Raw genomic sequence first — 15754 nt, 5'->3', positions numbered from 1 at the left:
TGTTCAGCCATTTTAATCAATTCCAGATTGTGATTGACAATGTCAGGTTTAGATCCTAAACTAACCCCAACCCCCTCAGCAATCTGCTGTAAAATATCATTAGGCCTAGATATGACATCAGAAGGAGAATACTCACCATAGTTGTTCTTCTGTGCCACTCTCTCTTTAGCCAATTCAGTGATCCTTTTGTCTTCCTTGCTTTTCAACCTAATGCATCTTCTCAGCTCTTCCTCTTCCTGGGATTCCAACTCTCCTATGCCAGCCTTTTTGATTTTGGTCTCAAAGGATTCTGTTTCCTGACTGGCAGTATAATCCACAGGCTCCATATATCCCAGGCCCACTGCCTGTTCCATTAGTTCCAACTCTGTCATACCTTCCCCACCTTCTTTATTGTCTTCTGCTGCTGCTCCTTCTCCTGAATTCTCCTTCTCATCTTCACTCCCAAGCCGCTTTTCCCCTGACTGTGATCCTCTCACATCTTCACTGACCTTCATATTTATCTGCAGAAGTTCATGCTGTCTCTTAACTTCCCTTTCTAATAATTCCTAATGATGTCCATTTCTTTTCTCTTTTTTCCTCCAACATCAGTTGGGCAGTCTGCCTTGCTGCCAGCTCCTCTGCTTTCTGCAATCTAACCTTTAGGCTTTCTTCCTCTCCTTGCCCTTCTCCAACAGTCCCTACCCCTGCCTTGTCCTTAAGCAACTCATTCTTCTGAGGTATATCCCCTGTTTTGGAAACCACTTGCTCATATTGCTTCAGTCCCAAACTTCCCAAACTAACCAATGACTTTGCAGGTTCAGATTGTTTACTTTTTTTCTGCATCTCATTCTCCCTTTGTGCATCATAACTCTCTAAGTCCAGATAATCAAAGGTTTTCCTTTTATTTCCTTCCTCAAACTTGTACCTTCCTTGTTCAGCAACAGAATCAAACTCAAAACCTATATCATATAGCAACAAGTCCTTGGTAGTGATCTCTGTGCCAGCAGGAACCTTATGTAAGTCCCTCACTCCGACTTTCACTTTGATCTCCTCCCTAGAGTGAATGTGATCCACATCTACTTCAACCACTGTCCCCAAAGCTGAACCAATTTCACAAACTCCCAAATAATGTCTCAGGTTATCAGGAACCCCCCACATCTTAATCCAGATTGAATGTAGTTTCCCTTTAGCCCTGTCATCAGGACTCCAGAAATCAACCTCAACCATGACCCCAGTGCCCAGCAAAGTGAATTTGCCAAAGTTTTTCAGCTCCACCAATTTGGCTTTACTAGGAAATCTCATAAGAAAGGTTGTAGGGCTCTGGAATTTGGCTCTCCATGTCCATCCCCAGTCAAACATCTTGCTGAAGCCATAAGCCACTGTGGTATCATTCAGCTTCCCCTCATGCACAGTCACCAGGGCCATAGGATTGATGTGTTCAGCTGCTACAATTTCCTTGGTGTTCTGCACCAAAAGACACCCCAAACCCCTGGCTCCATATGCCACATATTTAGCAACTGGCTTAGGATGTTTTAGAATGGTGCATTCTTCAGTATTATGAGATGGTCTTTGGCAAACCACACAGAAAACCTTATTTTTGCAATCACTCTTCACATGCCCCTGTTCCTTGCACTTCACACAAAAGAGCTCTTTTGGGTTTCCAATCTCCTTCTTCTTGGTTGTTTCCTTTTGTCCTCCCACTCTATCATTTGCTTGCTGCAGTAAGGTCTCTTGTTTTGGCATATTGGACAGTAGAAATTGATACTGCCGCGCCAATTGTTCTTGGGGCACAAGACCAAACTGTCCCAGCCCCATCCCCACTGGCACAAGATGAGGAAAATTACTGTTGTTCATCACAGGGAAGCCACCTGCCAACTGAGCTGGCCCCCTTGACTTCCCAAATTTGCAGCAATTCCAGATCCACTTTTCTGTCTGTTTTCATTCGCCCCAACCTGGAATCTCTCATGTTGATTTCCCCCTCTTTCCGAAGCAAATCTACCAAACTTAATGTCTCCTTCTCTTCCACTTCCAGCAGAATTTCCATCCCACCAGAGCCACTGCTATTTGTCCCAGATCCTCCTCTGAAACCCCCCCTCTCTGTTTCTCCAACCATAACCACCCCCTCCCTCTCATCTTGCCTGTTGAAACCTCTCCCAAAATGCTCAAATCGACCATGGAAATTACCCCTCCCTCCTTGATAGTTTCCCCTACCAGGCCTTGGCCTCCAACTCTCCTGCCTGCCAGCCATGTCTTCTTCTTCTCCCCAGGATAAACCTCCTTCCACCACCTCTTCTTCTTCACTGGTCGCCGCCAAGATCACTCTAGGGTTTGGGAGGTGGAGGAAATCGGGATCAGGGATGAAAGATGGGATCCCTCCTATATATAGGCCCCCGTATCCACTGTCAGTATCTGGGCTTCTTTGGCGCCAACCATTATTGGGCCACACTCGACCCAGGCCCATCTGGTCCACTTCCTCTCCCCTCACACTGGCCCCCACTGTTGCCTGCTCCCCCCCAGCACCTGATCCTTTTTCAGCAAAGCAGGCTTGAAATTCTGCCATAGCTTCTTCCAAACTGACATTTACTGGAATGGTATCTTTTTTCATTTCATTCTCAGGTGAAAAGTTAACACACCCAGATATGCCTCTCTCAATATCCTTATTGTTATCAATCTCAACAGCCTCGCATATGTTATCAATATCTGACAAATATTCAGGGAATCTAGGAAGATCCCAAACTTTGGGTATCTTATCCCTAATTCTGATTAGTGCCATATCCATTTTCTGCTTATGAGATTCCCCCCAGTTAGGTGAATCGATATGGATCAACCCACTCTGTATTGTCTCATTCCTATTTTTTCCATCTCTAAGTAAAAGACTCTGGACATAATTATCCATCCTTTTCCTCAATCTATGATTAACACGTCTAATTCGACGTTGGATATCAATTTCCCCCTGACCATCCCCATCATCACAGGTGTGAGCCAGGTACATGGAAGAAGTTCGATGAATCATACCTGAACTGTTGGATTTCTCGTCAGAAACATCGTCTGAATCCTCACTAGCTAGCACCCAGAAATGGTTGCCAGCCAGTGAGGGGTTCAGGCTCTGTTTCCGGCGAGGCGTGCTGAGCGACGAGGCGCTGGAGCCTCTGAGAGGTTGATGAAGCCGCGACTAGGTGAGCGGAGCGACGCCGCACCCCCGCCGTCTCCTGCGGCGCCTGATCCACCAGGTCTTCGTGAATCTCGATCGGAGCCATAGCCGTCCCCGGAGTAGGAAGGGCTAGGACCCCCTCCCGCGGGCGAAGCGCCGTTTCCCTCATGGCGGGGGCGAGGGCCGCGGTCGCGAAGATGGTGAAGGCCACCCACTTCGTCGCCACCGCCCTCACCGGCGAATCCGCCTGATCCGCCGCCCACAGTAGCACCCGCAGTGGGTGCTTGCGTCCACCGCGCCCGAACAGAGATCTCTCCTCCTTCTCCGTCAGATTCTCCATGATTGCTTCTGCCTCCGCGTACATCTCGCGTTTGTTCAGGTACCACGCCCCGATCTCCCTCAAGCGGATCCGCATGCGCGTATCCCTGCCCGCGAACCTGCGCATCTTCTCCTCGCTGATCTCCACCATCTCCGTCACGCGCTCGAACGACCAGGGAGGAAGATGGGGCAGGCAGGGAGAGGAGGGCGGAGTGTGGAAACGTCTGACCTGGTCTCAATCTGAATCCTCTCTCCACCTTAATTGCTCCCCCACCAGCCACAATTTCTCCGTCGCCGTCTCCCGATGCATCCCCCCGCCGGTGATGTTCTCCTCGATGTGCGCAACGTGGCAGGGGAACGCGACCGTGGCCCCCGGGCTCAACACGAACCCGCCTCCCGACCGCTTGTCCACCGTGCACCCGCGCTCGTCAACCAGGTATATCGTCGAGGTGTGCGGGTGCACCACCACCACGCCACGGTGAAGTTTGGGCCTCGCCACCGATTTGAGATCGGCGGCGAACCGCACCGACCACCGCGCCGCAGCGGCATCTCGCAGCGTGTCGAAACATCTGGGAGATAGTCTAGTGTGGGAATGGATATGGATGCCAGGCTGGAGCGAGGGAATGGTGGAGGAGAAGCGGAGGAGGTGACACGTGCGCCCCGCCCCATGTCAGCATATCCCATCACATGAGCATGCAGACAAGCAGCTCCACTCCACTCAGTCTCTCTGTCTGAGTCAGTCCTACTTTCCTCTTTCTCCCACCACCATTATCCTCCTCCTCCTCCCAAAGCAATCACGATCACAATCGGAAGCAGTTCCGACCGCCCGACCGACCGATCGATCCAGCAGCGAGGCGAGGCGAGCATATTTGCTCATATTTGCCTGTCACGGATTGGGTCATTGATCCTCTCCAGTTTTACTCCGATGTATTCATCCTTCTTCTCTTTGCAGTTCCAGTTTGTCCACGGCCGGCGGGCATGGGGTCACGGAGGGGAAGGCCGCAGCAGCAGTATCCTCCTCCTCCTCCTGCCGCCGCCGCCGAGGGCCCGCCGCGCGGAGGCCCAGCCAGGGGAGGCGGCCGCGGCCCATTCCCTCAGCAGCAGGTGCCGCAAGGGGGAGGACGCGGCAACCAGGGATTCACCGGCGCCCCCCTGCAGCCGCCGCAGCCAAGGGACGATGCGGCCGCAGGCAGGGGCAGGGGCCGTGCTGCACGTGGCACCGGCACGCGGCACCCCGGCGACGGCAGGGGCGCGGCGCGCGGGGCCGGCACCTCCTCCCCTGCCCCTGTAGCCGCAGGGCCGTTGGGCCGCCTGCCTCCCGACCTGCGCCAAGCAATGGAAGAACCTTCAGAGCCCCAGGAAGCGATCCCGGCGTCGAGCAAGGCGATTCGGTTCCCGCCGCGGCCGGGCAAGGGCAGCGCCGGCAGCAGGTGCCTGGTGAAGGCCAACCATTTCATCGCCCAGCTCCCAGACAAGGACCTCCACCACTACCATGTGCCTTCCTTTTCCTCTTCATTTTATTTATTTATTATCCTTGAGCAACATTTTTTGTCACGGTCCTGATCTGAATTTGGGAGAGCAGGTTTCGATCACTCCGGAGGTCACCTCGCGGGTCGTCAACCGCGCCGTGATCAACGAGCTGGTGAGCCTGCACAGGGCGACCTACCTCGGCGGGAGGCTGCCGGCGTACGACGGCAGGAAGAGCCTCTACACGGCCGGCCCGTTGCCGTTCGCTTCCAAGGAGTTTCAGATCACTCTGCTTGACGACGACAATGGCTCCGGCTCTGCCTCCCAGAGGTCAGGCTCCCTTTTCACAGTCCATATTTATTCTGCCCCCTGGTCTCTATGTGCTCAGTGTTTCTGAACTTAAATTTTCGTTCCCTTCAATGCAGGCGGCAGAGGAATTTCAAGGTGGTGATTAAGTTCGCCGCGCGCGCCGACCTCCATCGCCTCGGGATGTTTCTGGCCGGGAGGCACGCGGAGGCTCCTCAGGAGGCGTTGCAGGTCCTTGACATTGTGCTGCGCGAGCTGCCCTCTGCAAGGTTGTAACGACGCAGACGCGCCAGTTATATATTTGACAGTGGTCGTTTCAGAAATGACTGAAGATAATTTCTCTAATCGGTTTTTCTGTCAGATATGCGCCATTTGGACGGTCGTTCTTCTCGCCTGACCTGGGCAGGAGGCAGCCCCTCGGCGACGGATTAGAGAGCTGGCGCGGGTTTTACCAGAGCATCCGGCCTACTCAGATGGGCCTCTCACTCAATATTGGTAAAAGAATCTCGACCTCTCAACCCTTCATATCGTATTGTTCTGCATGATTTTATTACTTTGGATTTATTACCTGTTCCATTTGAGAGAAAAATGTGTTTATTTATTTATTTCCTCTCGTGCTTTTGCAGATATGTCAGCTACAGCTTTCATTGAGCCACTGCCTGTGATAGATTATGCCGCGCAGCTCCTGCGTTCTGACATCCATTCGAGGCCCCTCTCAGACGCCGAACGTGTTAAGGTCTCCCCGCCAAACTAACTTTTCCTTTTAAGAGAGAGCAAATAAAGTGTGGGTTTCTTGAGCTGAAATTTGGTCAATGCCTAGTGTTCAAAAACTGATTTCTGTGCTCTTGTTGATACCATAGATCAAGAAGGCACTAAGAGGAGTAAAGGTGGAAGTTACTCATCGTGGCAACATGCGAAGAAAGTACCGGATATCTGGTCTGACAACTCAGGCAACTCGAGAGCTCACGTATGCAAGTTTGCTATGATATTTCTAGAAAGCATTTACAAAATGAACCCTGCTTGCTATATTCTCTGAAAATGCTCTGTTTTTCTTCATGCCGCAGTTTTCCTGTTGACGAAGGGGGCACAGTAAAGTCAGTCGTACAATACTTTCAGGAGACATACGGCTTTGCCATCCAGCACACGTACCTGCCTTGCCTCCAAGTTGGCAATCAGCAGCGTCCAAATTACTTGCCTATGGAGGTAAGCCAAGTGCCCAAACCAATTAAATGTTCAAACCATTTTATTTTCATTATTTGGATATGTGTTCTGACCGGAGTTGAGCTTGTTCAGGTCTGCAAAATAGTGGAGGGACAGAGGTACTCCAAGAGACTAAATCAGAATCAGATAAGAGCACTCTTGGATGAGACATGTCAGTACCCGCGTGATCGGGAGCGTGATATAACCCAGGCATGAAATTTCTTGCTTTTCATGTCTGATGTGTTTCTACGTATAATTGTTTGTGCAACTTCAGTATGTAACTCTTTGCCCCTCTTCTTTTGTTCTGTTTATTGGAAACACAGATGGTGAAACACAATGCTTATCAGGAGGATCCTTATGCGAAAGAGTTCGGCATTAAGATTAGCGATCGTCTGGCATCAGTAGATGCACGGATTTTACCAGCCCCACGGGTAGGCCGTCCCACTTATTGTGAATTTTACTCGCTATTTCGCCGCCGTACCCTCGGTCATCTCCCGGAGTGCAGTCACGCTAAGCGAATGGGGCATCCTTCCTTCGGCTCATTGGCTGTACAGAAAGTGATGATTTATGCCGCCTTTTTCTCTTGATGCAGCTTAAGTACAACGAGACTGGTAGAGAAAAGGATTGTACACCTAGAGTTGGTCAATGGAATATGATGAACAAGGTAATCACATAAATATTCTTCTGGTCACAAAGTTCACGCATCTTTTGTTTCGGGAGCAAAGGCTATCTTTTATTTATTTATTTATTTATTTATTTGCTGACTAAACTCTAAAGTCTCTAAAGTAGCCTCATCTCTGATAGATGGAAATAACCGAAAGGGAGGGAACCGAAAAGGAAACCAACTGAAGATTGAAACAAATACAACCTGCCAGTTAGACTTTGTGCCCAACCAACAACTAGCAAAGATTGAATAAACAACTCTTAGCCAAGTTGTCTGCAAGCAACTTGCTTCAGAAACACTGGAACAGTACTGTGCATGTCAACAGCTCCTATGAACCACGGCCTTTGCCCCCTGCATTTTTTTTAATGTTGGCAAGCTTCGTCATACGCAGCTTTCCAGCTAGAAAGTTTGACCTCAGCAACTCCTGGTTTTGATCTACTTTTGCTTCATCTTAACCCTACAAAAAAAAGGAAGTCAGACTGTGCCTTATCTGTTGAGTTGCACAACACAAAACAAATGAGTATTGAAAAAGTAGTGTTTTGTAACTGACAGTTCTTTTCATCTGAAGTTTCTGCCCAACATCAATCAGTCGATGTCAGACTTTTTCCCCCTGAAAGTTGATTGGTTTTCAGCACTGACCAAGTTTCGTTAACCAAATAGACGTATATATATTTGTTTATTCTCCATAAATATCTAATGCCCCTTTTCATTTTTCATAACCAGAAAATGGTAAATGGTGGCAAAGTGAGAAGCTGGATGTGCGTCAATTTTGCCCGTAACGTGCCAGACAAACTTGCTCGTGATTTCTGCCACCAACTTGCTCAGATGTGCCAAGACTCGGGAATGGCAAGTATTCTTGGCATGCTTCCTGCAAAGTTAACATGAAGAAATCTCACCAAGATCCATACATATAAAAGCATCAACATGAATCCTAGGCTTTGTACTTGAGTCTTCTCCATCTAGTCTTCTGCAACAGTAACAGTATCATGCATCATCATGATAGGACTTCGCTCTGGAGCCTGTTCTTCCACCCATGAGTGCACGCCCGGATCAAGTGGAGCGAGCTCTCAAAGCTCGGTACCATGAGGCAATGAACATTCTTGGGCCCCAGCGCCGGGAGCTCGATCTGCTTATTGGAATCCTTCCTGATAACAACGGCTCGCTTTATGGTATCTGAGAAATGCAGCCTTCCTAAGTTTACTGTGCACATGATGTTCATTGTTACACTTACTTGTCTCTTTATCTGAGTCTAGGTGATCTGAAGCGCGTGTGCGAAATAGATCTCGGAATAGTTTCGCAGTGCTGTTGTACGAAGCAGGTGTTCAAATTGAACAAGCAAATTTATGCAAATATTGCACTGAAGATAAACGTCAAGGTTAGTTAGTGTGCCCTCATGTTGTTTTTCTTTACAATCATACATTTTTGTTCCATGTTCCTTAACCTGTTTTCGCTTATTCTGTAAGGTGGGGGGCAGGAACACTGTGCTGGTGGATGCTTTGTCGCGGCGTATCCCTCTGGTCACCGACAGACCTACAATCATATTTGGTGCTGATGTGACCCATCCTCATCCTGACGAGGACAGCAGTCCTTCAATCGCTGCTGTAAGTTGGAAAATATTACTAGTACCTGACTACCTGTTCTTGAGTCTTGACTATTTTTTTGGCAAGAGATTTTAGGTACTCTGTTGATGAGTCACTGTATGCTGTCTTGTAGGTTGTAGCCTCCCAAGATTGGCCCGAGGTTACGAGGTACGCAGGGTTAGTTTCTGCTCAGGCGCACCGGCAAGAGCTGATAGAGGATTTGTACAAGGTCCGGCAAGATCCACAGAAAGGACCAGTCAGTAGTGGCATGATTAGGTAGGTACACTGCTCATTTTTTTTAAATTAGTATTCCTTATTATGAATATCACAAACAATTCATTACACTACAAAAAATGCAGGGAGCTACTTATATCATTTAAAAAATCGACCGGTGAGAAGCCCCAGCGGATAATATTCTACAGGTTTGTGCCCAATCAGAGCACACCAGGTCTTGTGCTGTCTGCTTCCACTGATGCCCCGTCTTCTACACCTTTGTCAGGGATGGCGTTAGCGAGGGCCAGTTTTACCAAGTTCTGTTGTTTGAACTCAATGCGATCCGAAAAGTAAGTACCTACTTTATCCATCCAGTTCTTTATTTATCCGTACTCAGATGTTTCCATTAGATTCTGATCTCATTGTGTGTGTCACTCAGGCATGTGCCTCCCTGGAGGCAAATTACCAGCCACATGTGACTTTCATCGTGGTTCAGAAACGCCACCACACGAGACTATTTGCGCACAACCACAATGATAAGAACTCGATGGACAGGAGTGGGAACATACTCCCAGGCATGTAGATTTTATAAACAACTCATACCATATATTGCTACTATATTCTCACCAATGTACTCTGCTGCTGCTGCCTGCTGACTGGTCTGAAATGGGCTTCCTTCCCAAATGCTCTACATCTGAAGGTACCGTTGTGGACACGAAGATCTGTCATCCGACTGAATTTGACTTCTACTTGTGCAGCCATGCTGGCATCAAGGTAAACAACCAGACAGAATTTGCTTACATCTGGTTTTCTGATCTACGGGTCCAACAAACAATCTATACAATGTAATATTCTATTGTCTCTAGGGCACCAGCCGTCCCGCTCATTATCACGTCTTGTGGGACGAGAACAACTTTACAGCTGATGGGTTGCAGACTCTCACCAACAACCTCTGCTACACGTAAGCCTCCCTCTCCTTCGGTATTTTTTTTTACTGAAAATTAGTTTCTAACTTTTGTTGCTTCTGCAGCTACGCGAGGTGCACTCGGTCGGTGTCGATTGGTAAGTCACCTTCCTCCAGGGATCACTGTCAAAGTTCTACTGCCTTGTTTCGGTGAAAAGTATTTCCACTGCTTTGTGTCCTTACTGAAGCCATCTTCCCTGAATTGTTCCATTGCAGTTCCACCTGCATACTATGCTCATCTGGCCGCCTTCCGTGCCCGGTTCTACATGGAGCCAGAGAGCTCCGACAGCGGCTCTATGGCAAGTGGGCCCGGTGGGCGTGGACCGCAGTCCGGCTCGTCGGCGTCACGTGGTACCCGGGCCCCCGGCGGTGCAGCTGTTAAGCCCCTTCCAGCCCTCAAGGACAATGTGAAGAACGTCATGTTTTACTGCTGAAGCCCGTGAAGGCGGAGATTAAAATGCTCCTTAAGTCAGCATGTCGCCCCTTGTCATTGTAATTATGTGAAGAAAGTAGTAATAATCTGCCAGCGGCTGTCGCAGTGCGCCCTACTATGCTGGTCTATGCTTGCTTAAGTACCATCTATGTGTGTACTTTGTCATGCTGTAAACGTTGAACCTCGAGTACTTTTGAGGTCTGGAGCTTGAAAACCAGAGCATTCAAGCCACGCCTTGCGCTGTTCTTCTTCTTCTTCTTCTTCTTTTTGTTGTTTTATTAAGATCACTTGGCTCTATCCTGGTGACGTCGAGGACGAATGTGCGGTGTAAGTTTGCAAGTTAGTTTCTGCAACTGTTTCTGAAGCTTTGCTAGTTACTTGCTTTATGTTGTTGTGTTATCACTGATAAGTTATCAGTATATTTCTTGCTTTTACATGATGCAGAAGCAGTTAACTCCTAATGAGTGCAGGGCTCACATTTCTCCTTTTCTTCACACTTTGCATTACCCTCACAATCATCATGGACAGTTCCAGTTTCATTGGAACTTTCCAAATCAATGACACACATACAGGAACACAGGGCACATTTCTGGTTTATGGTGTTTGGTCTTCACTTTAAGCTGCATCCTGGGAGAAGTTGGACGTCGGGAGCACCGGGCCGAGTAAGTTGGTCGCGATCCTGCACAAACACATTATTCAGAGATTCATCAGTTTTATGCCAGTATGACCTGATTCTTCTTTTGCTGTTTTGCAGCTTGATGATTGGTGGCAACTCTCACCTCTGAATCCTCGTCTGCGGCCTTCTGAAGAGTCGAAACAACAAACGGTCAGGTCAGTCAGTTGCTCCCCCGCTATCTCCTCAGTAAATTTCGTAACAGCGGGCACACTTGCCTTTCTCTTGGCCTCGGCGCAATCCTAGCGGGCGCCGTGCTTCCGGTCGCAGGCCGTGCGGGTTGTTCGCCCACCTTTGGGACGGTCTTCACCTGGAAACAGTAGTAATAAATGACATCAGTGAAAATGGGGTTGGGTTCTGTTGGTGCTGGTGTTGCACTTGTTCTTCTGAACTAACCAGCTGCCTGAACTGAAGGTTGTAGAACATCTGTAGGTAGAGCTGTTTGGCCTGCCTCTCTTCCTTGTTCAGAGTCCTCCAGAAGCCGTACATCGACCCCATGTTCAGAACTTTAGTTGCGTAAATCTGCCACGTGTAACTGCAATTATAGACAGGGCATTGTTAAAATATTTTCTGAAGAAAAAGCATAATGTGTCCACAAATGCATTTGATTTCTAGAATGATGATTGTACAGTACCACTCATAGATGCGTTGGAGTCCAGCAGTGGACATTTTGTTCCAGTAGCTGGGGTCCTCCTTGCATTTCTGAAAGAAGCCGGCAATCTTGTCGCTTGCCTCCTTGCCATTGAGCGGGTTGATATGGAAACCCGAAACCTCGTTGACGATGATTTCTGCTGGTCCTCCTTGATTTGTCGCGAAGGTTGGCAGCCCGCAGTTCATCGCCTCGATGACCGTCAGTCCGAATGCCTCGTAGAGCGCAGGCTGAAAGACACGGTTCAGTCACATGGTCAGTGCCTGAGTTTCATGCTTAACTGTATTTGAGTTTTTTTACCTGAACGAAGGCCCCCCTGGTGTCTGCAATGCAACGGTACAGCTCGCCGTTGCGCACGCGCTCGGTCTGTGCTTTGATCCAGCGGATCTGTCCCCTGAGCTGGTACTTGTCCATCAAGCTGTGCATCTTGTTGATCTCCTCGATCTCTTCTCTGTCGTTTGACTGTGACGGTTCCAGGAGCCCCCCGACGATGACCAGGTTGACAAGGTCCCTCAGCTTCTTGTTCTCACCGTACCATTCGACCAGCCCGGTTATGTTCTTCACCTTGTCGAGCCTTGCCATGGAGAAGATGATTGGCTTGCTCCTGTCCCCTAGGTACCCTCTGGTTCAATCATATCACGGTTCAGAGTTATTAATAATTAATGTTGTCAAAGGTAAATAAAAAAATCCTATTACCAAGGAATGAATATATATACTTACAAGTGTTCATTATTGTCCTCCTTGCTGTAGAGTAGCTCCTCGATTTGGGGGTGCAAGTCTGTCAGCCGTGCCTGCTTTTGCGTGAAGGGAAAGTAAACGGATTGATCAGCACCAGGGGCGGCGATGTTGAACTTGGGATCGAAGACGTTGACGCCTGTGGCATAGCGACACAGCCCTGGCATTGTGAAGGTGTAGTGGCTCTCATACTGGCCAGGTTTGTCTTTGCTGCATTTTGTCAGGGAATCCTGGGATGAGTTGCGCGACATCGCTGAGAGACTGATTTTAGTTTACGGAGTGACTGACCTTCCGGCTATTTCTTGGTAGGTGCTAGCGATAATGAAGTCGCTAGTGTTCATGGCGATCATGTCGGCAGTGAACTGGCAGGAGAAATGGTACTTGTGATCCATTTCTCTCCACTTGACATCAGAATCCTCGTACTTTGTCTTCTCAAGAGCATGTGCGATCGTTCCCTGTCAGTTGATGAATTTTTCAGTAACGTGATGTCAGATTTGGATGGTGACAGAAGAACAGGTTTCAGATTTCCATTTTGATGGCTCATTTTCACCTGGGTGACTCCTAGTTTGCTCGACAAGAGGGACGCTACTAAATTGCCATCGGTGTAATTGCCAATGACCATGTCTGGCTTCCCCTCCAGAATGTCAAGAATCTTGACAGAAGAATCCTGAAACCACCACGATAAAGGTTTGTTATCAGTGTCACATTCAGTTCATTCACAAGGTGTTGCCAATGCCTATTAAAATTCCTAGCTGAAACATACCTGGGCATATCTCTCCAGGTAAGGGTAAATGTCAAACCGGGAGACCCACTGGCGAAGATCCTTCCCATCATCAGTCTTGAATGGCACACGGAGGATGCTCGAGTGCTTCGTGTGCTCGACTGGTTCAAGCTCAACGTTGCACTTGGTGCCCTTTGCGTCCGGTATGAGTCTTGTTAACTGCAAGATGTTCGAGCAGCTGTCAGAAGCTTCCTCGTTGCAGTGTTAGGTCATGGTAGTTTAATGAAGGCGGTCGCAGTTTACCACGAGAATCTTGGGGGTAACATTCAGGCCCTGCTTCCTGATTCTTTGCAGAAGTTCCTCTTCAAGAGCTCTAACTTGGTCCAGGATGTAAACCACCTGTCAAGGAAAGACTGAAATGTTGGCTTCTGTTTCAAGCATTGAGACCTGTGGATTTAGGGTTATATCTTCCATTATCATTCTGGATAATGATCGCTGTACCTGACCGCCGGTATCTGGCAACCCAAGGACCTTCTCTTGACCAAAGTAACCGTGGATGGAGAAGATCACGATGCTGAACACCGACGGCACCCTGCTGAAGAACTTCTCCATGTTGATCGGATCCGGCGCCTGGAGCACTTCCGAGAGGAAGTTGAGTGTTTCTCTGCATGTTTCGGCAGTGTCACCCCACCCCTTCTCAAAGCCCCACTCCTGAAACCTGCAACGGCCGGCCGGCGACCATATCATCGATCGGTCAGGTATAAATATGTCTGTAGATGTCTGATTATAACAAAATATTCTGCCATTTACCTTTGTTCAAACTGCTGGTACGGTGTGCTCTTCTCTAGGCCGGCGACGAAGACCTCCGCGAGAAGCAACGCCGTCTGAAGCTTGTCGGCGGTGTCGAGGGTGTCGCTGATCATCAGTTTCTGCATGAAAGTGAGGAGAGGCCCAGGTCATTCTACCATCGACACTGACCATGCCGAATGGAACGATCAGTCAACATGCATGCATGCTTAGGTGTTTCTTACCTCGCCGCGGTAGTTCAGTGCGAGCAGGTAGTCCAGCAGCGGCTTCATGCTCTCCGGCTTGCCGCTCAGCTTGGAGGACATGAACCGGGAGACGAACTGCATCCCGTTGCCGATGGACGACGGCAGCGTCAGGCGAGGCGTGGAGAGGTCCAGCGCGCCGAAATCGACCTCCAGCGAGTTGTCGTCGCGTGCCCTGAAGAAAACAACATCAGCAGGCAATCAAGCCTGGGTTCTACTAACATTTTGCTCATCGGGTTTCTTTCTTTCTTGTATGTGTAGATGAATTGATGATATGCAGTAGCACCATTTTTCGTCGTAGAGGGTCTCCTTGCACTTGAGGTAAGCGGACGGCGTGATCTCCTCGGCGGCGAGGTCCCCGGAGTGCACCCTGATGAACTCCCAGACGCCGGGGTTGGTCCGGACGGCGAAGGCGACGAGGGGAGGCAGCACGACGGCCTCCTGCGTGGAGCAGATGACGTAGCCGAGGAAGCCGTCGGCGAGCCTGGCCTTGTCGACCCTGTCGTCGCCCGCCGGCGCCTCCAGCTCCTCCATCAGCTGCTGGTTCTTCATCAGCCTCCGGCCCTTGGAGACGTACCTGCAGTGCAGAACAAGGAAGGATCCATCCATCATGCATGGGTGTTTGCATACATACATTTCAGACAAAGAAAGAAAGAAAGGAGTGTTTGTGTTTGTGTGGTAAATACCTTTGGAAGCACGTCTTCATCTGGTAGCGGCTCTGGCGCAGCGCCTCGGGCATCATGTCGGCGACGCTGTCGGACCGCCTGAGGGGCATGTAGGAGGAGGAGGAGGAGGAGGAGGCCATGGCTGAGCTGAGGTGGAGGTGGTTTGGCTTGGTGGTGTTCTGTAATGGCAAGGCAAAGTTTATAGGCAAGGGGAGGAAGATGGAAGCAAGTTAACTAATTATGCTCTCCTCCGTCTCTGTCTCTGCTGTCTGTCTCTTTCAGAGGAGAGGAGGAAGATGAAAGGCAAGAGAGGAAGCAAAGGAAAGAAGGAGGATGGGTGACACTTTAAGCAAGGCATTTATTTTGTTCCCCTTGTTAATTAATCAATTTGTTTACATGTTATAGTTACGCCATGCAAGATAATTAAGATTCGATTAATCGTTGGCACAAAAACATTCAATTTAATTCATGTCCCCTTGTAAATGCACAACCGAATTGCATGTCGGAAGATGTAAATATTCACGTTTGGTTAAATCTTGTCTGGGTGTAAAATTAAGGAGGAGGAGATTTGTTCCCTCTCATGGTGGTATAGATAACTAAGCTAGCTAAGATTCATGGTTACCTTTTTACCTAGGCTAGCCTAGCTTAGCCTTTTGGGTTTCTACCTTTACAGGCAGAAGAAGAGTCTTGTATTCTATGGACTAAGGCTGCACCTATTAGGCTACTACTAGTTCACCATGTGAAAAGTTTAGAATTTGTTTTCCTTCTAAATCATAGTATTACGTGTTTTTTCGGTAGTGCGATATATATATTCATTAGCATCTGTATTGTTACTATATTAGAAATGTGCAAAAACTCCTGGAAACAAATCAATTACTCCCTCTATTTCTAAATATAAGTCTTTTTAAAGATTTCCCTAGGGACTACATAAGGATGTATAGACATATTTTAGAGTGTTGATTCACTCATTTTGCTTTGTATGTAGTT

The 15754-nt window shown here is 48.7% G+C and overlaps 2 protein-coding genes and 1 long non-coding RNA gene across 8 annotated transcripts; 2 read left to right on the top strand and 1 right to left on the bottom strand.

Moving 5' to 3' along the window:
- Positions 1-4174: 4174 nt before the first annotated feature.
- On the top strand, positions 4175-10506 carry LOC123140132 (protein argonaute 1C). Of its 6 annotated transcripts, none has more exons than XM_044559867.1 (23): positions 4175-4307; positions 4401-4942; positions 5031-5245; positions 5341-5490; positions 5583-5716; positions 5848-5957; positions 6082-6188; positions 6286-6424; positions 6515-6631; positions 6745-6852; positions 7014-7085; positions 7809-7931; positions 8089-8254; positions 8339-8460; positions 8549-8686; positions 8799-8941; positions 9025-9087; positions 9165-9228; positions 9318-9453; positions 9579-9652; positions 9745-9839; positions 9909-9940; positions 10059-10506. In XM_044559867.1, the coding sequence occupies exons 2-23, from the start codon at positions 4427-4429 to the stop codon at positions 10274-10276; spliced, it is 3042 nt and encodes a 1013-aa protein (XP_044415802.1). In that variant the 5' UTR covers positions 4175-4307; positions 4401-4426; the 3' UTR covers positions 10277-10506. The 6 variants fall into 6 exon arrangements, 5 of the variants coding, with proteins under 5 accessions (XP_044415802.1, XP_044415807.1, XP_044415804.1 ...); XM_044559872.1 differs by having other exon boundaries at positions 4179-4307; positions 4401-4586; positions 5050-5245; XM_044559871.1 differs by having other exon boundaries at positions 4186-4310; positions 4399-4586; positions 5050-5245.
- A 147-nt stretch (positions 10507-10653) lies between these two features.
- On the bottom strand, positions 10654-14924 carry LOC123140133 (sucrose synthase 7). Its single transcript, XM_044559873.1, has 16 exons — positions 14789-14924; positions 14389-14679; positions 14085-14277; positions 13864-13982; positions 13555-13771; positions 13357-13452; positions 13096-13272; positions 12883-12999; positions 12621-12787; positions 12318-12542; positions 11898-12219; positions 11583-11827; positions 11345-11483; positions 11167-11258; positions 11055-11078; positions 10654-10954 (listed from the first exon to the last, which is right to left on the bottom strand). The coding sequence occupies exons 1-16, from the start codon at positions 14905-14907 to the stop codon at positions 10891-10893; spliced, it is 2607 nt and encodes an 868-aa protein (XP_044415808.1). The 5' UTR covers positions 14908-14924; the 3' UTR covers positions 10654-10890.
- LOC123140134 (uncharacterized) lies at positions 12656-14188 on the top strand. The gene is made up of 3 exons (XR_006469808.1): positions 12656-13019; positions 13114-13811; positions 13902-14188. It is a non-coding gene; the product is annotated as an uncharacterized lncRNA (long non-coding RNA).
- Positions 14925-15754: the final 830 nt, after the last annotated feature.

The sequence above is a fragment of the Triticum aestivum genome, chromosome 6B (genome assembly GCF_018294505.1).
Source record: "Triticum aestivum cultivar Chinese Spring chromosome 6B, IWGSC CS RefSeq v2.1, whole genome shotgun sequence".
Taxonomy (NCBI): Eukaryota; Viridiplantae; Streptophyta; class Magnoliopsida; order Poales; family Poaceae; genus Triticum; species Triticum aestivum.
Note: the sequence above shows the minus strand (reverse complement) of the source record. Positions and strands in the feature narration are given on the sequence as shown.